Below are 21,915 nucleotides of genomic sequence, written 5' to 3' on the forward strand. Positions count from 1 at the left end.
TAAGAAGGGACTTTCTGGATCCCTGGTGTTCCAGTAGTAAAGAATCCGCCTACCGACGCGGGGGAGATGGGTTCCATCCCTGATCCAGGGAGATCCCGCCTGCTGCAGGGCAGCTATGCCTGTGCGCCACCAGAAAGAGAGGCAAGGAGTAGGACTTTCTAGAAGCCAGAACTTTTCAGTAGGATGGGCAGCTTTGGAGGGGGTGGGGGGCGGGGAAAGGATAGAGAACGGAGGGGAGTCCCCAACGCTAAGAGGATTTCGGAGAGGCAGGTGTGATTTCACGAGACTTCAGTGGTCCCATAGCCATGTGTGTCAGAGTCCCCTGGGGAGCCTGAAAGATACGGATTCCTGAGCCCCTCCCTGACTTGTTGCCAGCATCAGAATCCCTGGGGCCCAGCCAGCAAAATCTTCCACCCTTTGGAGCCCCAGGATAGAGAACGGGAGTGTTTTCCCTTGGGCTAAACAAAACGTGCTGTAAGACTAGTCGGTCAGGCCAGGGCCCACTGGCCCAGAGCCTTTCCCTCATCTCCTGGCCAGCACACTTGCCAGAAGTTTAAACCACCCCTTCTCCCCTACCCCCAGGAAAGAGTCCCTCAGTTGAAGTCAAACACCCGCTCTAATGGATGCTTAGAGCCTCTTGCATCATAATTGCCAAGACCTAGTGATGCTGGGAAAAACTGAGGGCAGGAGAAGAGGGCAGCAGAGGATGAGATGGTTGGATGGCATCACCAACTCAGTGGATATGAATCTGAGCAAACTCTGGGAGATAGTGAAGGACGGGGAAGCCTGGCGTGCTGCAGTCCACGGGGTTGCAGAGAGTCGGACATGACTTGGCGACTGAACAACACCAGTAAAAGCAACCAAGATGCCCTTCGGGAGGTGAACGGCTAAACTGTTTTCATTCAAACAATGGGTTATTATTCAGCTCTCAAAGAAAAATGAGCTATCAAGCCACGAAAGGACATGGAGGAACCTTAAATGCCTATGAAAAGGCTGCATACTGTATGATTCCAAGCATATGACGTTTTGGAAAAGGCAGAACTTATGGGAACGGTGAACACGTGAATGGTTGCCAGGGTTTGGGGGTAGGGGAGGATTAGAAGGTAGAGCACAGAGGATTTTGAGGGCCGTGGAACCACCCCGTGTGATGCTATAATGGCAAACACATGTCCTTATACTTCTGTTCAAACACATGAGACTCTACGGCACCAGGAGTGACCCAAACGCCAACTGCGGACTTGGTGACAGTGGCTTGTCCTCATAGGTTCATCCGTTGTCACAGTCGTTCCGTTCTGGTGGGGGCTGTGGACGTCAGGGAGTCTGTGTGAGTGAGGGGCCGGACCACGGGGACTTCCATATACTTTCCATTCACGTTCACTGCGCAGTTAAAACGGCACTAAAAAATGGTGTCCTGGAAAAAACCATCTCCTCCGGGGTCGCCTCTAACTTTGGGGTCTCGCCCACAGCGCTGCGGTGGGCGTGGGTTTCTATGGAAACAGCGAGGCCAACGACGGGGTGTACCAGCTGCTCTATGCCCTGGACAACGCCAACCACACCTTCTCCGGGATCGATGTGCTGGTAAGGTCCTGGCAGCCAGGCGCGGCCCGCGAGGTCAGCCTGGTCCCCACAGACGCCCCGGTCAGATCTGGCCAGCTCGGCTCCAAGGGGGTTGGACGCCCCTTGGGGCTGCCACTTGATCCCGCCAGGAGCAAACAGGCCATTTCTGCTCCCCAGGCAGGGGTGGGGGTGAGGAACCAAGGAGAAAGGCGGATGGGGCCTGGGGGCGCGGGATCGAATCCTACCCACCTTTAGGAGACCTGTGCCCAAGAGGTTCTTGAATGTAGATCAGCCCCGGCCCCCCGACACACACACAGTGGTTTTTATCTGCTTATTTATTTTTGGCTGCGCTGGGTCTTTGTTGCTGCACGGGCTTTCCTCCAGCTGCTGTGAGTGGGTTTCTCTCTTGCGGTGTCTTTGCTGGTTGCAGAGCATGGACTCCAGGGCCCACGGGCTTTGTTCAGTAGCTACAGCTCCCGGGCCCTGGAGGGCCAGCTCAGCGGTTGTGACGCTCCGGCTTACTTGCTCTGCAGCATGTGGGGTCTTCCCAACCCAGGGATCGAGGGACTGCGCGACCGCGTCCCCGGCCTCGGCAGGCGGCCCCGTTCCCACTGAGCCCCCAGGGAAGCCCCCCACGGTGTTTTCTGTGTTCACTCTCAGCGCTGAGTACAGAGCGCTGTGGGTCGGGTCCAGGAGACGTCAAGGGGAACACGCTTCAAAACCAAGTGCAGAGCCCTCAAGGCCAGCACAGTGCGCTCCGGGCTCTGCTTTCCAGGCGCCGTGACTGCAGCTGGGGGCTCAGGGTGAAGGACATGCCGGAGGAGAGGTGGGATTTTTAGCACAAGGCAGAGGTCCACTTGTGAGCCTCTGGGCGGGGAGGCAGGGTCTTCCGAAAACACAGCCCTTGGCCCCCTTGCGTCACGTTCACGCACCAGGTCTCTCCAGCTGATTTCCCAGCAGCCCCAGTGTCCCAGGAGCCAGACTCTGGAGCAGTTTTCAGAAACGCCAGCCGCTCTACATCCACCCTGGGCCAGGTCCCCAGCAGAGGGGTGACCTCAGCCAATGGCCGACTGTGTCCGGCGGCCTGAGCCACACAATCTGACCCCGACTGGAGCGTGTGGACTTCATCCCAGTGCTGCTGGAAGAGGATTCTGGAGGAGGGACTCGACCCCATCGCACCCCCCTCCCTTAAGCTCCGCTAAGGCCTTAATCCCCCAGCCCTCCCGGGACAAGCTCCCTTAAAGAGACAGCTGTGCTGGCCCTCGGCTGGGGTGGCTGGCTGCTGGCTGCCCTGGCTTTGGCCTCAGATAAAGTCCTTCTGGGAAGCCAAGGGCCACAGGCCAGACCAGGGGCCCTACTCTCCTGCCCCATTCCTTGTGTCTGCTGGGACCCATCCCTGGGGACCAGGAGCTAGCTGTCTGGACCCTGGGCTGGGGCAGCTGTAACAGGCCAAGAGTGCGGTGGGGTGGAGAAGCTGGCGGGCCGAACGCAGGCTGACCAGCACAGGGGGCCCTAGGCACGCCCTGGCCTGGGGCGGGGCTCACTCCCTGGGGCCCCCACCCTCACTTCTGCCCCGGTGTGGAAGAGGCTTCACCCACCAGCACCAGAACCCCGGGGGGAAGAACTCACCCTCCAAAGGAGAATCTCTGGGGAAGCCCCGGAGCCATGCCCTTCACTGTCTGACCTGTGACCATGGGAAGAATGGCCTGTGGCTCCCCAGGGACCGAGGAAGAAAGTCCCTGAGCCATCCTGATGGGAAAACTCAAATTCTTCATGTCTTTATCGCCCAGAGATGAGCTGGGACCGGGACCTCCAGGCTGGGCCCCTCGCCCCATGCCGAGAGTGCCCCAGGGCCGGGGACACTGCCTGGAGAGGCAGCCCCCTGTGCTGGGCCTCCAGGGCTGGTTTTGCCCTTGGGGTGGGCTCCCAGGACCCCTAGTCCCAAGGCTCCGTGGAGACAGCAGATCTTAGCGGGCCCCCAGATCTGAGAGGTGAAGGCCAAATATCAGATGAGTGACGGCTGATGAGATGATGCCTGTGAAAATGCCTGGTTATCTGCAAAGAACTCTCCAAGTGTTGGTGGGGGAGCTATGCTAATGATGCTATTATTATAATTACTGTAATAATATGTATCACTGTCATTACCTTGGAAGAGTGGGAGCTTTGATGGGGGCTGGGGGTGGGGTACTCAGGAGAGACAGGTCAGGCAACTCAGACCTGGGCCAGAGCAAGGTGGGCCCTGCCAGGCTCCCCTTGCTGGAGCAGGAGCCCCAGATGTGCACCCTCCCAGCCTGAGGGAGCCCTGCGCCACGGCTGGCAGCAGGGTCCTGAGTCAGCCGCACATACTGATTTGGGGGGTCAGAAAGGGTCGCTAGGGATGCCTTGGGTGGATCCTTTCTCTGGATGCAGTGACCCCATCTGGACCTCACCCAGGGCACCTGGCATGCCTCTAACCCATTGCTGCTCAGTCACTCAGTCGTGTCTGATTCTTTGTGACCCTGTGGACTCCAGCCCACCAGGTTCCTCTGTCCATGGGATTCTTCAGGCAAGAATACTGGAGTGGGTTGACATGCCCTCCTCCAGGGTATCTTCCTGACCCAGGGATCGAACCCTCATCTCCTGGGTATCCTGCATAGCACTTCATTACCATCAGGGAAGCCCACTGGGATCTCAGCTTAAAACCGCGGCCCGGGACTCTACCGCTCTGGGAGCTCAGCTGGCTCGGGTTTGAGCTGGCAGCCAGCCTGTGGGCATGCGTTTGGGTGAAGGAACTGAGCACAGGGAGGTGCTATGGCTGCCCCAGGGTGGGGAGCTGGCACATTTCAGAACCCAATACTGGAGCCCAGGGGTCTGGTCTCAGCCCTTCCCCTCCAGGCTCTGAGATGCGGGCCCTGCCCCCAGCCTGCCTAGGCTCCACCCCTTCACCTCCTTCTCTGAAAAGGAGCTTCCTCTCAGTCAGAGATTTTCCAACTTGAGCTTGAATCAGAATCCCCTGGAGGGCTTGACAGACACAGATGGCGGGCCCTCCCCCCTCCCCAGACTCTCCGCTGAGAATCTGCATTGAGAATTGGTTCCCAGCTGATGATGCGAGGCCACTGGTTCAGGGTCCGCAGCTGGAGAATGCCTGCTCCATCCTCCAGGGTAACAGCTTCCTCCACCTGCTAGCTTGCCCCTGATTTCGCCCCAACTTGGGGAGCTGAGCCAGCCCCCTTGATCTGAAGAGTGTCTCTTCCCCGTGGGAGCGCCTGTGCCATCTCTGAGTGTCCCCCACCCCTGTCTCCCTTCTGGGAGCTCTGGGATGAACCTCTAAGGACTGGGGGCAGAATGGGGAAGGGGTAGATGTAAGTGGGTCAGCGCTGTAATTTTAATTTTTTTCTGTTTTGTTTGGTTTCCTGTGGGAAGACATCAGGAGGAAAAGAAGGCCTGGCAGATGTTTGCTGGCTTGTGTGTGTATGCGTTGTTTTTTTTTTTTTCCAAGGAGGAATTTAAGAAGTAGAGAAGTGAAACATTTTAGAGCTACGGAAGGGGAAAGAAGTGATCTTACAGGAAAAGTTTACAGAGCATTTTTAACAGCCTTGTGGTCTAAAGTGAGTTAGGCTTCATAGAGGAACATGGAAACATCACGCAGAGCGGGTTTTGCTGCCGGCATTAACGTTTATGAAGACTGCCTTTGGATCAGTGGCTGCAGAGCGCTTGTCCGGTGACCTTACTGAACTGAAAAGGAGCGCTGATCCGGGTGAGGGTCAGCTGCTGGATTTACTAACGCGTGTGCCCGGCATCTCTGCACTTTGGCATCTCGTAGCTGTTAACCAGGTTGTAAGGACCAGGAGCAGGCCAGAAAAGGGAATAAGCTGCTGACGCTGGAAGAAGCAAAATGCAACAAAGGCGGCCATTCTCTTTTGTGAACCAGGAACTCCCAGCACAGCACAGATGTGAAAGGCCCTGGAGTTGCTGTCCAGCCCCTCTAACGCCCAGAAATAGCGTTTGCTGCCAGGAGTGAGGTCTAATCGTCTCTCCGTGCAGCTCTCACCCTGGGAAGTTTCTAAACATTCTTCTGGGTCCTTTTGTTTTGTTGTTTGTTTTTTTGGCCCCACCGCAGAGCTTGCAGGATCTTAGTTCCCCAATCAGGGGTTGAACCCATGCCCTCAGCAGTGAAAGTGCAGGGCCCTGACCACTGGACCTCCAGGGAATTCCCGCTCTGAGTCATTTTCCTCTTCCTTGCAGACCTGGGGAGCTGAAGGCTGCCTGGACGATTAGCACACGCTCCCCGTTTCCAGCCAGTTGTGCTTGTTGGTGAAACGTGACAGTTTCAGAGCCACCAAGCCCTTCCTCCCCTCTTGCCAACACCCAGGCTCAGAGCAGGATTGGGGGGAAGGTGCTTGGAATTCTTTGGCTGGGTCTCAGGGCCCTGCCAGGACCCTATATCTGGGCTGTTGAGAAGCATCTTTCCAATCCTTGTGGTCTTTGTTTGCAAGCCCAGGACAGTCACCGCCATTGACCTTCCTCTCTACTTCTGAGCAGAGAGATGCTTCCTTCAAGGTCTGCTCAACTCCACGCAGGGCAGACGTGGGGGCCCAGGCGGGTGGTGAGCACAGAGAAGGCACCGGTTTCCTCCTCCTGTCACGTGCGTGTCCCGGCAGCATCAGATCTGCCTGTATCATTTCAAAGTCCCATTGTTACGAACTCGGGTTCAGGACACTGTGAGCTGTCGCTCGCTGTACAACAAAGCCTTTCTCTTGTGAGATGCTGAGAAAGCCTATTGTGGGAACCAAAGGTCAGGTAGCAACGGAGGGCTTCTTTGGTTTAAACGTTTTATTCCTCACCCTCAACAAGAATTCATCGTCCAAAATGTTTAAACTTGGAAGAGAATCTTCAAGGAAGAAAAATGGCTTCTCTTGTTTCTTTCCCCATCTGGGTCTGTCTTCCTAGGAAGGCACTGGGTCTCGGAGGCCGGGTCCTGGTTAGGACTAGATCGGGCCTGTGCCCCTGATGGAGGGACCCTTGGGCTGGGTGGGTAGGGGAGGCTCTGCCATCCATTCTCCACCTGGACCGCAGCCTCATGACTTCAGGACTGGCGGTACCTGTGGAGCACTCATTGAAGGCCAAGTTCTTCCCCTCCAGTTTGAATCAGGCCGTGTACCCACTCCAGCTTCCTCCCCACCAAGGTCAGACTCTCAAGCTCCGCCCCTCCACAGGTGTCGGGAACCACCCAGAAGATGAAGGTGGACCTGGAGCAGCACCTCGCCCGCCTGGGTGAGATCTTCGCCACCCGGGGCGATTACCTCCAGACGCTGAAGTTCTTACAGCAGACGGCGGGCAGCATCATCGCCCAGATAGCAGGGGTGCCCGTGTGGACGGAGGTCACCGAGGAACTGACCGAACTGGCCAACCAGACCAGCTCTGTGGAGTACTACAGGTAAGGGCCCCCGGGAGGGGCACCCCAGCTCCCTTCAGCAGAGTCAGCATCTTGGGCTCCAGCAGGGAAGTGCCCCCGGAAGGGCTCACTAAGCCACTGTCTGAAATCAGAGGACACGAGAGCTTGTGGAGGCAGGGAGTGCAGCCAACCTGTACACGCAGGCACTGAGCCCCCCGGAGGGACGGTGACGAGCCAAGATCTCAGGCTCCACCTGGCCACCCACCCAGCGCATAGCAGGAGCTCTTCCAGGACCAGCATCCTCAGGGCTGAGTGAAGTGCAGCTGGTTTACGGGTTCCTCGCCTTCTCGGATTGAGGGGCCAGGGCTCCTTGCACCTGCAGACCCAGCCCCCGAGGAGCGAGGGGTCGGGGGCATGGCAGCGCCTTTGGCAGCACAGAGCCTTGCCCGATGGCAACTGCTTAGCAAGCTCAGAGATGCCCCCAGCCTCAGAGATGCCCAAAAGCGGAGCGACAGGGGCTGCAGGGAACCACCCCACCTTTGCCATATCAGGTATGCAGACTCACTCCTGCGTCCTCAGACCTTTGGGGTTTCGTTTACATCTCCCCTGCCTCCCCATCACCCGAACCCCATCCCAGGTGAAGGCAGTGGACACAGGCCAGCTGAGTGGGGATCGGCTGCCCTCCGTCCGCACGGAGGGTCTGGGGAAGGTCACTCTGGGAACAACCAAGAAAGGCGGCGGAGTCCAGATTTAGGGGGCTCCCAGCGGAGGGGTGACGCGCACGCACGGCGTACACATCCTTGTGCATCAGGGCAGAGCGCCTGGCTCAGGGGCGCGGGGGATGCAGGAGCCCTGGGAGCAAACATCTGTCCTTTGGATGCCCCTCGCCCTCCCCAGTTTCTTGCCTCTGCTTCAAGCCACCGGCAAAGGTCACAGTCTCCACCACAATGCTGCACAATTTACTCTGAATTCACTTCCGCTTTCTGAGAAAGCCCCACTCCAGGCTGAGCTAACACTGACCCAGAGAACATGCCCCTGGTGGCCTCTGGACCTCCCCATCCAGGGCTCTCTGTTCCCTGGGGTAAGAGATGGCCAGGCCTTGACCAGAGGGAGCTCAGGAGGCCCCCAGTTCTGGACAGTGCTCTGCGTCCCTCCCCTGCCTGCCCATCCAGCCCCCGCCCTCCCAGACGTCACCCAGATTTTTATTCTCTTGTGTTTTTTTTGGCTCGTGTGTCCCAAGTAACCGAAAGGAAACTGCTGACTCTAAGGACTAGCTGTGACCTCTGACTCCAAACAGTGGCATCTGATTAGTCCCATGACACGAGGGACAGTCAGTGCCTGAGCCTCCAAAACCTTTTTATTGTGGAAAGTGGTGTCCGTTTCGACCCTGCCGCTCTCCCTGAATGGACCTAGCCTGGTCCGTGTGTGAGCACTGCACTGCGTGTGTGCTCTGTCGTGTCCGACTCTTTGCCACCCCATGGCCTATAGCCCGCCAGGCTCCTCTCTCCATGGAGTTTCCCAGGCAAGAATCCTGGAGTGGGGTGCCATTTCCTTCTCCAGGGAATCTTCCCGACCCAGAGATCGAACCCGGGTCCCCTGCTTGGCAGGCAGATTCTTTACCACTGTATCACCGGGGCAGCCCTGAAAGGAACCAGGCTCCCTTGGAAAAATGTCTGACTCCAGGTTTGGGTAGGGACTGTACCCAATGAGTCTGGACCAAACTCTCATACCAGAAGGTACAATTAAGACCAAAAAAAGTCATCCAGAAGGGACTCACACAGGCTCTTGCCTCTCCTGCATTGGCAGGTGGATTCTTTATCACTGAGAAGAAGTATACCTTGGAAGCCTTGTATACTGAAGGGCTTAATTTGGGCATTTTGAGAATGACCTTGGTAAAATAAGCCAGAACATAAGCATCAAAAGGGCTTACTTTTTCAGATGATTTTATAAAACCTTGGGGTAAGGTGGTGCTAGCTGTACAGTGTCTGTCTCAGTGAGGGTGATAGAGAGGGCCTCCTGGAACCTCGTCCCCAAATTCTTCCCCTCGCTCAGGGCTGCTTCACGGTGGGCACCTGTGGCTCCGGAGCGCTGCTGACGTTCTGTCCCTTCCCCTCATCTGCCATTTGTTTCCTCCTCTCGAATGAGCCGCCCTGGCACAAAAGCCTCGTTTTATTCTTCATGAGCTCACCAGCCCCAGGGCCCCGGTCTCCTTGGGACCAGCCTCCCCACCTTTGCTTTCCGGATGGTGCTGGAGCCCAGCCACTCAGCTGAGCAAATTCTTCTTAATACTTTTATACAAGTCCTGGCTACGTGTTAGAGGCAATTAAAAACCCAGAGACTGCTCTCCAGAGGTTTCAAAGGGTGTAACAGAGCCAGCGCATCCACGCCGGATGTGGGAGGAGCCGTGGCCGCAGGGGCCCTTGTGGCTCCTGGGAGAGCCGAGTTCTTGCTTAGAAACTCATCCCCATGTCAGCAGCCAGCTCCTCTAGGGAAGCGCATCCGCCTTGCAGAGCTGTTTCCAGGAAACTTTTATAACGCGAGGAGGCGGGGATGCCGAGCAGGCTGAAACATAATCTTAGAGCTTCGTGATCGTGGAGCTTCGACTCAGTCCTACCTCGATTTCCTGTCAGTGTGCCGAGTAGGAGAGAGAAGGGCAACAAGAAAACTTCAGCTGTGAAATGGGAAGCCAGGATTTTGAGGGGCTCCAAGTGGCTGGCCCTATCTCTTGTGGGAAGACTCGGAGAGTCTGGAATCCCTGGGCCAGCCTCTTTTCCCCCTGACCTTGGTTTTCCAATCTGTAGAATGGGATTCCAGCGCTCGATGGCCCCAAGGTTCTTTTTATCTATTTAATTTTTGCCTGCACTGGGTCTTCCTTGCTGGGCTTGGACTTTCCTCTCTTTGTGAAGAACGGGAGCTACTCTTCATTGCGGGGCGCCATCGTTAAAGATGCGGGCCTCTTAGCTCTCTTAGATCCGTGGCTGTGATCCATCATAGCTACGATCCGTGGCATAGATCTGTCAGACCTCGCCTGGGCTGACTCTGTGTGTGCCTTCTAGAAGCAACAGGAACCAGGGTCCAAATACATGCCTCCCAGAGATGGTTTAGACCTGCTCTGTCCATGGCGTGGCCACTGGTCACGAGTGGCTGTTGGAACAAAGGCTATGAGGAGCTTCCCTGGCGTCCAGTGGTTCGGACTCCACGTTTGCTGCAGGGGGTGCGGGTTCAATCCCTGGTTGAGGAAGATCCCGCATGGCCCACAGCCAAAAAAAAGGAAACGAGAGGGTAGGTGCATGTATGTGTATATATGAATTACTTTACTGTACACCAGAAACTATCACATCATTGTAAATCAGCTACACTCCCATATAAAGTACAAGTTAAATTAAAAAAATAAGATAAAAGATATATATTGTACAACATGAGGAGTATAGCCAATATTTTTATAGTAACTATAGATGGAGTATAAGCTTTAAAAATTGTGAGTCATATGTTGTACCCTGGAGAAGGAATAGGCTACCCACTCCAGTATTTTAGGGCTTCCCTTGTGGCTCAGCTGGTAAAGAATCCATCTGCAATGTGGGAGACCTGGGTTCAATCCCTGGGTTGAGAAGATCCCCTGGAGAAGGGAACAGCTACCCACTCCAGTATTCTGGCCTGGAGAACTCCATGGACTGAATAGTCCATGGGATCGCAAAGAGTCAGACGCGACTGAGCGACTTTCAAAAAAATTAATACATAGTACACCTGTAACTTACATAATATTGTATAGCAACTATACTTCAATTCTGAAAAAAAGAAGAAAAAGTAAATGAAAGGTGAAATTCGTTTCCTCGGTTGTATCGGCCACGTTCTCAGCCACACATAGGCAGCCACAGAGAGTGGTCAGTGTGTAGGTGGTCCGTGTCCATCACTGCAGAAAGTTCTAGGAGACAGTGCTGGTTCAGACACTCAGCCGGGGGAGGGAGGGTGACTCCTTTGTCCAAGCACAGGCCGGGATGCAGCCTCCGGAGCCCCAAGGGCTGTCCACCACACACACTGGCTTCGTGCTGTCCGGGGCAGGGCTGGCCCCCGGGCTCATCAGCTTAGCCGCCGGCTATGGGCAGTTTGTCCTGTGAACAGTCCAACGGGCCAGGGGCCCCGGTGGGCAGCTCTTCCCTGACTGCCCCTCCCGCCCCGCCCAGGTGGCTCTCCTACCTCCTGCTGTTCGTCTTGGACCTGGTCCTCTGCCTCCTGGCCTGCCTGGGTCTGGCCAAGCGCTCCAGGTGCCTCCTGGCCTCGTGAGTAGCCTGCCTCTGGGTCTGGGGGAAGAGCTGGCCAAGCGTGGGGAGTGACGGTGCCGCCGTCCAGAGGGATGAGGGCCTGGGGGGCCGGGGGCGTGTGGGCAGCAGGGGCAGCCTGATGCCGCCTCCCTCCCCCCTTCTCAGCAGCCGGCCCGGGGCCGGGTGGGGGCGGCAGCCACCATCCTGCCGTCTGGACACCAAGCCAGGGGTGGGCTTTCCCCGCTCCCAGCCCTTGCTTGCCTCCAGGGCCTGACTGTTCCGCAGCTGAGCCGTTAGAGCCGCTCAGCTCACGCCCTTGCTGCTATCTCTTCCCTTGGGGACCTGTGCCCCGGGCATCGGTCCATATCCCTCTGCCAGCAGTTAGGGCTCAGGCTGGGGCTGCCCTTGGGGCCGCCAAGGGAGTCTAGAGGGCCAGGGGAACAAGGTCGTAGCCAAGAGGAAGGGTCCCGAAGGCTGGGGGGTGGGCAGCCACCAAGGGACCCCCACCTGCCAGCCTCTGCCGGGACCCCACTGGTGGCTGCTTCTCCTCTAGGATGCTCTGCTGCGGGGTGCTGGCCCTGCTCTTCAGCTGGACATCGCTGGCTGCTGACGCTGCCGCGGCCGTGGTGAGTTGGGGGCCATGAGGGTGCCGGTGGTCCGCCCGGGTGGTCTTCAGTCTGGTGGTGTGTCGATGTGTGCCGCCCAGCGTCCCCATGGCAGGGCCAGCTTCTGGTCTCAGTCCCTAACCAAGAATCCGAGAGTCTGGGAACTAAAGGGGCTTGGCCCATCCCTTTTGATGGGGACACAGGCCCTGGGAAAGGAAGAGGCTTGCCCCAGGGTCATGAGCCGTTTGAGGGCAGAGCAAGATAAGAGGCCTGAAGCCTGATCCTTTACCCACCTGCCACAGCCTGTGCGGCCGGGCACGGGGGACCAGGTGCCTCTTCTGGATGTGAAGAGCTGAGCCCAGCTGGTGGGGCTGGGCAGGGCTTGAACCCCATTCTGGAAGCACCCTCGGGCTTCAGCGCGCACTCCTCCCCAGCGTCCAGAAAGCAGAAGGTGGCCTCCCATCCACTGCGCTTGGACTCACACAGACCGTCCGATTTGTGTTTCCATTTGTGGTACCTTGAAATGTGAAAAAAAAAAACAACAAAAAACAGACACACACGCAAGGTGTCAGGAGTGTGGGCGGGAAGCCAGCTAGGCAGGTACGCTTGGTCTCTGGTGGACTGAGCACTCCAGAGGAGCTGTGTGCACGGCGTTCATTCATTCATTCAACGTTCGGCTACGTGGCTCTCAGGGGCGTGCGTGTCTGGAGATGCAGGAACCAGAAGAACGGGACGTTTCCTCTTAAGTTTCAGCTCATAGGCAGATCATCACAGCCCCATGTGGATCGACACAGTGGTGGTACAGGCTGCGTGTCTGTGTGTGTGTGTGTGTGTGTGACAGAGGGGCAGATTTATGGGGATTTCAGAGAACCCCTTAGCTCACTTAAGAGCCACAGAGCAAACTTGTGACCTGCATCCATTCTGCCCTTTCGATCCAGGAGAAAAAAAAAGAGGGGAGGGCTCACACAGGAACTCCTTTACCCAAACGCATGCCTGGCGCAGTGACGGGGGCCGGCTGGTGACCCTGGCCTTGGCCGGTGGGCCTCCACGATGCCCCCAGAGTGCATGGACCCTGGTGCTGCTTGTCTGAGTAGCTCTGGGCAGAGCTTGTCCGGAAGGGGGAGGAGGTGGGCCTCTCCTGCTTTGTCCCCCCTCCCCACATCACACAGTGTCCACTTGGGACCGCGGAGGGAGCCCTGGGCAGCAGGAGCCTATGTCCCCAGGGCTGGGGCCCCTCCAGGTACAGAGAAGAGCAGAGTAGGAGGGCCCAAGTGAAAGTCTCTCAGTCGTGTCCGACTCTTTGCAACCCCATGGACTGTGTAGCCTGCCAGGTTCCTCTGTCCATGGGATTCTCCAGGCCAGAATACTGGAGTGGGTAGCCATTCCCTTCTCCAGGGGCTCTTCCCAACCCAGGGATTGAATCCAGGTCTCCCTCATTGCAGGCGGATTCTTTACCATCTGAGCCACCGGGAGGGCCCAGGTCACAGTCAAACGCATCCTGATGTCATCTGGAGCTTGGCGGGCTGAACAGGGTCCAGGGAGGGTGGCTGCTGGCCGAGGCCACACGCACAGCTGCCTGGCAGAGAGCCGCTTCTCCGGGGACAAGAGTGGGCACAGGGAAGCTTGCACACAGCGGGCCCTCCCCCGGGCGCCTCCAGCTGGCCACCATGGGCACCCCTTCAAGAGCCAGCTCCTTCCCAGCAGGGTCTCCTCCCTCTCACCAGGCTTCTGTGTTCACAGCGACCAGAGGCGACTGCAGCTCCCAGCCGAGGGCCCCCCGGGCAGCCAGGGAGCTGCAGAGAAAGGCCATCTCCCTAATTCGATTAATCAGGCCCTTGTGTGAGAGAGGCCAAGGGTGAGGCAGTGAATGGGCCTTTGACGGGGCTGCGGCTCCTGCTGCATGTTAATAGGAAGTGGGGCAGAAGGAGCCAGGCCCTCCGAGGCTGTTGTGGGGAGCTTTTGTGCGGCCACTGCCCCTGCCCGCGCAGCCTGTTTTTCTGGGGCTGCTCTTGTTTTTGTTTTTGAGAGCTGTGGGGCAGAGCGCCAACACTGGGGCCTCACCCTCTCCCTCCCCTGTCCCCCCAGAAAGGGTCTCCAGGAAGGAGCACTGCCCCCCAAGAACGTGCCAGGGGCTTCCCTGGTGGTCCAGTGGCTGAGACTCCGAGCTCCCGGTGCAGGGGACCTGGGTTCCGTCCCTGGTCAGGGAACTAGAACCCACACACCGCAACTTCGAGTTACCGAGCCCCAACTAAAGATCCCGCAAGCCACAACTGAGACACCCCACACAGTCAAATGAATATTTTTTAAAAAGAACGTGATGAGGAGGCAGATGGGAGCCAGGGAACTGAGCCCCGCCTGCTCGACCACCCCGCTGTACAGTCCGGAGTGTTAGGCAGGAGTGAGGGGCAGAGAGGAGAGACAGCGCCAAGGAGAAGGAGCGGGGAGAAGTGGCCTCTGGGAGAGGCTGGAGGGGAGGGTCACCCAGGTGCTCTGGCCACTGAGCACTCCCCTTCCCCGGCAGGGAACCCCAGGAGCATTCCTGAAGTTCCCCAGGCCTCGTTTCCTCCTGTAGGATGGGCAGAAGAGCGGCACTTTCTGCGAAGGCTTGTTGATGAGGGCGAGATGGGTTGGTGGACCCCTGGGAGGCATGTGGTCAGTGTCCATCAGTTATTGTTCAGTCGCTCAGTCGTGTCTGACTCTGCAACCCCATGGACTGCAGCACACCAGGCCTCCCTGTCCCTCACCAACTACCAGAGTTTGCCCAAGTTCACGTCCATTGAGTCGGTGATGCTATCCAACCGTCCCACCCTCTGCCGCCCTCTTCTCCTTTTGCCTTCAACCTTTCCCACCAGTCCATTGGTTTCCTACACATTTATTCCCTTTCTGGGAGGGTCACGGGGTGACCTGAAAGGGGGGAGCGCCCCTCTACCCAGTGCCCGCTGCACCCCCCAGGCCAGACCTGTGGAGGGCCTGGCTCAGAGGGTGGCGTCCTTGCAGCCGCCTCTTTGAGGGCCCGGACCTGCCGCGGCTTGGCCCCCGGGGCCCTCGGTGGTCCCCCAGCCAGGCCGGGCCAGGCGGCAGGGTCTGGGTCCCCCGGTGTGGCCACAGCAGAGCCTGCAGCCCGTGTCCCTCTCAGCCCTGTGCTCTTGTTGACCTCCCATCTTATCATGACAAGACCTGGACCCAAAAGCTCAGAGAGGGATTTAGCACCTCTGTAACTCTTTAGGAAGACATCCTGGGGCAGGCTTCATAGATGGACACCCCCCGGAGTCGGGGCGGACTTGGTAACAGCAAGACAAAGAATAAAATAGAGATAGGCAAACCAGGCCGTGGTGCAAATAACTCTCCAAAATGTGTCCTGTAGCACCCCCGTGCCTCACCCAGGTCCCTCCCAGGAGAGGCATTCAGAAATCAGAGGTAAGAGCAGAGTGCATGCTGTCTGTCTGCCGTCACTTTTCTGAGTACGCTGCGTGGATTGATTTATTAGGTGAAGAGCATCTCTCTCCTGTGCGATTGATGAAGACGCTGAGACCCAGGCTAAGCCCTTGTCTCTAAAGTTAAGAGAGCCAGGCAGGGGCAAAGCCAGGACCCAGGGAAGCCCAGGGAAGCTGGCCATTGATGGTTCTTGCCCAGCTGAGTCTGAGCCGCGGGGTCCCCGTGCCTGAACTCCTTGGAGTGTGTGACTTTCCTCCACCCTCTCTGTTTCTCCCTGGCTCAGGGCACCAGCGACTTCTGTGCGGCTCCAGACACCTTCATCCTAAACATCACAGAGGGCCAGGTCCGCCCCGGTAAGGATCTCAGCTGCTGTTGTCAGAGCCGCCTGGGATGCTCAGTCCAGGCCCGCAGTCAGCCAGACTGTGCCCCTGAAAAAAAGTGAAAGCGTTAGTTGCTCAGTCGTGTCCGATTCTTTGGGACCCTGTAGCCCTCCAGACTCCTCTGTCCATGGGATTCTCCAGGCAGGAATATTGGTGTGGGTAGCCATTCCCTCCTCCGGGGCGTCTTCCCGACCAAGGTGTCTCCCACGTTGCAGGAGAGACTTTGCACGTTGCAGAGAGATTCGTTGCCGTCTGAGCCAGGGAGGCCCCAGGCGGTGCCCTTCTTTCCCTTTCAGCCCTGTAGTCACCCAGAGCTGCCCCATCACGGTCCTTCAGGACCAGCCGAACCAATGGGCCAGGTCTTAGAAGCTGTCTCCTTCGGGAACTCAGGGACGGGCCTGGCCACGGAGGATGGATGAGCGCGGGTCACGTGTGAGCTCCTACCTGACTCCAGTGTCTTTTCCTTGCAGAGGTGACCCAATACTACCTGTACTGCAGTCAGAGCGCAAGCAGCCCCTTCCAGCAGGTACGGCTCCCCCGGTCCAGCCCTCACCCTGCCCCCAGCGCCCCCACGTGGTCAGCCGTAGCACTGACCTGTAAGGTGGAGGTGCCTGGCTGTTCTTTGCTTCTCTGGGGTCCTCTGCAGGGGCCTCTGGGTCAGCTCCATCACCCTAGGTGCTGGTTTCCATGCAGAGGTTGTGCTTAAGTCTGGGGCGGGCCCCAGATTCTACATTTCTCACAAGCTCCCCGACCAGGCTGTCCCAGCAGGACACTTGGAGTAGCAGGAAGCAGGTGGACGGGGCGGCTCTAGGGAAGGCTGAGGGCTGAGGGGAAGACCTGCCAGCAGGAAGGCCCGTCCCCGATCAGGGATGTGACTGCTGCTGCAGACGATCGGGGGGGCTGCAGGGGAAGAGGCAGCGGGGGGCTCCTGGGAGTAAACCTCACGCGGGGCTGTGGTCTCTCCCGGCGCAGGCCCTGACCGTCTTCCAGCGCTCGCTGACCGCCATGCAGATCCAGGTAGCAGGACTGCTGCAGTTCGCCGTGCCCCGCTTCCCCACCGCAGAGGTGAGGCAGCCGGCCCTCCCCTGGGGACCCGGGCCGGGGAAAGAAAGCGTGTCCCCTCCCTGTGCATCTAGCCCCTTGCTGTGGCTTTAAAGGCCTCTCTGCCGAAGCTGCCGTCTGCGGGTTTATCCCCAACCCTCCCTGCTGCCCACGTTCACTCTCTGCCTCTCGGTCTGTCTGCATGTCCACCTCTTCCTGCTTCAGAAAGATCTGCTTGGAATCCAGCTCCTGCTGAACTCGTCCGAGTCCGGCCTCCACCAGCTGACCGCCTTGTTGGACTGCCGGGGGCTGCACAAGGTGCGGGGTGGCCCTGGGGGGCAGGCGGAGGGCGGTGGGGGGGGGCACCCCAGCAGGCCACATCGTCCCAGGGAGAAGCCAGCAGAGGCTGGGAGAGTAATTGCCTGACTCAGGGAATGGGGTGGAAGAGTGCCTGGCTTCTAGATTCTCTCCAGGAGCTGAGACGGGGAGACGCAGAGAAAGGTACCAGGGGGTGGGGGTACGGAGAGTTGGATCTGCTTCGGGGCACCCTGAGCTACATGAGGAAGGCTGTTCCCTAGTGCACAGACCCCCAGCCATCTGGTCAACCCATCCAGTTCCTGTGTTGCAAGTGGACACCCCATTCTCATTGCCAGGGTCATCTCTAGGAATCTGCAATGTCAGGCATCCATGCAGGGATGCATGTGAGCCCCTCCTCTCCTCCAAAGCAGGAAGCCAGTGTATGTTGACAAGCTCTCACATCCCACATGGATTTTGGGCGAACAGTCATGATAATGATCATGGCTGCAATTTACTGAGTCCCTGTCTTCCACCTTGTTCTATACACCGTATATCTGATGTATCATTTAGTCCTCACTGTTAAACTAAGAAATACCTGATATTTCATGAGAAATGTTATAGATAGCAATTTGTGTGTGAATATAGATGGATGGATAGGTAGACATATAGATGGACAGATGTATATATCTCTATCTATAAAGTAGCTTACGGAAGATTCCAGAGCTGTCGAGTCAAGGCCGTGGGTTTCCAACCCTGGCAGCCTGACTTGAGAGCTGAGAACAGGGGGTGGCCCCAGTACCCTTCCTCCCCTACCTCCACACCCCATCCCTCAGCAAGTGCTCACCACTGTACCCTCGGATCTACCCTGCTCCATCCACTTCTGTCCCCCCCGCAGCCCCCGCCTTGGTCCAAGCACCGCCCTGCTCCCCTGGGTGACAGCCGTGGCCTCCTAACCGGTCCCCACTTTCTCCCACCCCCTTACCTTTAATATACGGCAGCCAGAGCAGCCTTTTAAAAACCGAATTGGATCACAGCCTTCCGTCCCCAAACCCGCCCGTGCCTTCCCATCACCTTGCGTTACATTCAAGCTCCTCCTCGCCTGCCATGCGAGGTCCAGCAAGAGCTGGTGCCATCTCGCATGTCCTCAGCTGACCTCTGCCTCCTCCCTGAACACGCCGAGCCTGGCCCCTTTGCCTCAGAGGCTACAGGCTCGCTCTGCTTCCCTGCTGTCCTGGCCTCAGATTAAATGTCCTCTGCCCTCCGGCTCCCCCACCCGCAAGCTCATCATCTGTCCTGTTCCAAGCCCAGCACGCAGTTTGTCAGCAAACGCGTCGAGAGAGAACCAAGAAGCGCCCTGTCGTGTCGGGGTCCTGAACATGGACTCTTCGTGGGTGTACACTGTGCCTGGGATGGGGGAGGGGAGGTGATCCCAGGTCCAGGCTGGGAGAGAGGGGCTTCCAGAGACCAGCTGGGACCCCCGGCAGTGCCGCTCTCCCCCTGCAGCTACGTGCCCCTCTTCCTCCTCCAGGACTATCTGGACGCCCTCGCCGGCATCTGCTACGACGGCCTCGAGGGCCTGCTGTACCTCGGCCTCTTCTCCCTCCTGGCCGCCCTGGCCTTTTCCATCATGATCTGCCTGGGGCCAGGGGCTTGGAAGCACTGTGCCACCAGGTGGGCTTCCTGGGGAAGGGGGCGGGAGGCTCTGCTCTCTGGCTGAGCTGAGAACTGATAACCTGGGGTGGGGAGGGGCAGCAAGGGGACCGGGCATTCAGCCCCAACAGGCTGGCTGGATTTCTGAGGCAGCGTCCCTGAAAGTCCAGGCAGGACCCCAGAAGGAGGTTGGAGGGGGCCAGAGCAGGGCCAAGGATGATGAGGGCATCGTGCCACAGGCTGGCCTCCTTAGCTTGTCCCCTGTTCCTCTGCAGGACTTTGCGGGGTGATGCTGCTGCTGGGAGGGGTGCCCCCAGAATGCCGGAAGGAACAGATTGTAGCACTGATACCAGGGCATCTATAGTCTCATGGAGGAGACAGACAAGATAGCATTTCAGTGTCTCGAGAGTAATCAGAAAAGGAGGCAGGGTAGGGAGGATCAGCGTGCAGGTGGTCAGCAGGGTGGGCTGCCTGGAGGAGGTGGGTGTGCAGTTGGGAATGGAGCAGAGTAATATGTATAAGGCGGGGCTGAAGACCATACTTTCAGAGAACCTCAAGGAGACACCTGCAGCCAGAGGGGGAGTCCTGGGAGGAAAGATTGGGAAGTGGGCCGGGACCCCACTGCCTGGCGCCCCTCCCCTGCCCCTCACGGCCGTGTCCTGCGTGTCATCCTAGGGACAGGGACTATGACGACATTGATGACGACGACCCCTTCAACCCCCAGGCCCGGCGCATCGCCACCCACAACCCACCTCGGGGGCAGCTTCGCAGCTTCTGTAGCTACAGCAGCGGCCTGGGCAGCCAGGGCAGCCTGCACCCAGCCCAGACCATCTCCAATGCCCCCGTCTCGGAGTACATGTACGGCGGGGCTCCCGGGGCCTCCCCCCAACATGCCGGGCTGGGGCTGTGGCGCTTTTCCTGGCCTTGGGGGAGCTGGATCTGCAGGCGGGGGCATGTTTGGGTCCAGGGGGCCAGGGAGGGGGAGGAAGGCATCTGAAGCCAGCTGAGCCCCTGGCCGCAGCTGGGACGCCTGAGTGGGGCCCCCCCACCCACCCCGAGAGCATCTGCTCGAGGAAGAGCCGCTGCAGGTGTCAGTGTTTTGCCTCAAGCCTGCAGGGCAGCTCGAAGGCCTGAGAAGCCGCGTCTCCCCTGGCCCTATCACCCGCTCCCTGCTGCTTCTCCCTCCCCTCTGTCTGTGGTCCAATTCTATCTCCCTTACGCAAACCCAAACCCCCGGGACCCTCCTGCAGAAGTCCGGGCACACACCTGTGTCCCCGCCCTGAGCGCTCCTCGCCCCTCGGCCCCACAGGAACCAAGCCGCGCTGTTCGGCGGGAACCCACGCTACGAGAACGTGCCGCTCATCGGAAGAGGCTCCCCTCCACCCACGGTAAGCTGGGCTCCCCTCCACCCACGGTAAGCTGGGCTCCCCAGCAAACGCACAAACCCTGCTGGGGAGGGGGGCGCCGTTAAAGAGAAAACCTCCTGGGGACCCAGTGAATCCCTCCCACAGAGGTAGAAAAGAACAAAACGGTTTTGTTATTGGATAAGCATTAAAGCAGACTGCCGGGACGTCCCTGTAGGTCCAGGGGTTAAGACTCCGAGCTCCCACTGCAGAGGGTGCACTGAGATCCTGATGTCGCGTGGTGCAGCCAAAAAAAAAAGCAAACAAAAATCAGCCTGGCACTGATAAGAAAGAAAGGGGTCTGAGACAAGGTTGGACGTCTGCGTTCTTGAGCCAGGTGTCTGTCGGGGAAGGAGCCGTCCCCTTCACTGGGCTGGGCGAGGCGTTTCACCCGCCCCATCCTGGTAGTTTGGAAGAAGCCATTCAGGTGGTGAACCTGGAGCCCTGGCGCCCCTAGGACATGAGACCCATGACGTAGGCTTGGCTTTGAGAAGCAGCTCAGGGTGTCCAGTGAGTGCTCTTAGTGAAAAGCACAGCTCTGGACCCAGGAAAGAGAGCGGGGGACCCAGCCCTCTTCAGGAAGTGGATAATCCGCAGCAGGGAGACTCAGAAAGCTGCTGTAATAAGTGCCGTACGGTGCGATGGGCCCTAGAGGGAGGAGCTGTTCTTCGGGGCCTGAGGAGGTGACCTTTCTGCCTTACCGTGGAGCACTGGGTCTCCCCCAGGACGCTCGAGTTTGTTTCCCTAGAGGACGCTTGGCCACGTCTCAAGGCATCTTTGGGCTTCCCCCATGGCTCAGGTGGCAAATATCCCGCCTGGCAAGGCAGGAGACATCAGAGACACAGGTTCGATCCCTGTTCAATCCCTGGGTGGGGAAGATCCCCTGGAGAAGGAAATGGCTACCCACTCCAGTATTCTTGCCTGGAGAATCCCATGGACAGAGGAGCCTTGCGGGTTACAGTCTATGGGGTCCCACAGATTCAGACACGACTGAGCGACTGACACTTTACTTTACACTTAAAGGTACCTTTGGTTGTCACACCTGGCGGGGGGTGTTGGCTGCTCCCGGCCTCTAGCGGGTGGAGGCCAGGGGTGCTGCTGGGCACAGGCCAGCCCCCCGCACGCAGGACGATCGGCCCCAAGTGTCCTCAGTGCCCTGCTCAAGCCGACCCTCCGGCTCTCCTTGCCCGGCCCCGCCTTGCTGCTGTCCTGCCCAGAGCGCCTCCCCGCTGTCCTTTACAGACCATGCTCGACCCGGGCCTTGCTCTGCCTCCTGGGGGCCCCGAGCAGGGACAATGGCCCTTCCAGGCCTACTTCCACAGTTGGCCCCTTTGAAATCCCAAGCTGGCTTCTCTGTGAACCAGAAGAAGCCTCTCGGTTCCTGCTTCTTCCCGCCGGCTGCTGTGGCCCCAGGAATTCAGATTGATTTTCATGTTAATCTCAGTACAACATGTTTAGGAGAAATCCGATGCTGTGACACATGAATTACTCAAGGCCATGGAATGCCAACTGTAGATGAATTTCAGATTGCCTTCTGTTTTGAAAGATCCAGGCCACTCTCTGCCTTCAGCAGAGATAATCAGAAAACTGACCTTATTTGCCAGGCTCAAGGGCAGAATAAACCTTCCCCCAGGAAAGACTGAAGGCAACAGAAGAAGAGGCAGAGGATGAGATGGTTAGATAGCATCACCAACTCAGTGGAGATGAATTTGAGCAAAGTTCAGGAGATGGCGAAGTCTGGGGATCCTGGCGTGCTGCAGTCTATGGGGTCAAAAAGAGTGGGACACGACTTACCAACTGAAGAAGAACTCCAAGTGCCTCTAGGTGTCCCTGGGAAGGCAGAGTTGAGACCCAATCAATTTTAAGGGGTTAAGGAGTCTCGGGCCCCCACCACCTGCCCAGCTGGAAGCCTTT

General features: G+C 58.2%; 1 protein-coding gene across 2 annotated transcripts in view; it reads left to right on the forward strand.

The window, feature by feature from the left end:
* Positions 1 to 21,915, forward strand: part of TTYH2 (tweety family member 2) — a 35,657-nt gene that overhangs the window by 10,788 nt on the left and 2,954 nt on the right. Inside the window, exons 3-13 of one of the 2 annotated variants that reach the window (XM_070389020.1) lie at positions 1,467 to 1,578; positions 6,753 to 6,973; positions 11,113 to 11,208; positions 11,744 to 11,816; positions 15,514 to 15,583; positions 16,081 to 16,136; positions 16,583 to 16,675; positions 16,877 to 16,969; positions 18,477 to 18,619; positions 19,274 to 19,456; positions 19,908 to 20,012. In XM_070389020.1, coding sequence (XP_070245121.1) covers positions 1,467 to 1,578; positions 6,753 to 6,973; positions 11,113 to 11,208; positions 11,744 to 11,816; positions 15,514 to 15,583; positions 16,081 to 16,136; positions 16,583 to 16,675; positions 16,877 to 16,969; positions 18,477 to 18,619; positions 19,274 to 19,456; positions 19,908 to 20,012 — 1,245 coding nt within the window. The remainder of the gene's footprint in view (positions 1 to 1,466; positions 1,579 to 6,752; positions 6,974 to 11,112; positions 11,209 to 11,743; positions 11,817 to 15,513; positions 15,584 to 16,080; positions 16,137 to 16,582; positions 16,676 to 16,876; positions 16,970 to 18,476; positions 18,620 to 19,273; positions 19,457 to 19,907; positions 20,013 to 21,915) is intronic. The other variant, XM_070389021.1, reaches the window with a different exon arrangement.

Source organism: Bos mutus, chromosome 19 (assembly GCF_027580195.1).
Source record: "Bos mutus isolate GX-2022 chromosome 19, NWIPB_WYAK_1.1, whole genome shotgun sequence".
NCBI lineage: Eukaryota > Metazoa > Chordata > Mammalia > Artiodactyla > Bovidae > Bos > Bos mutus.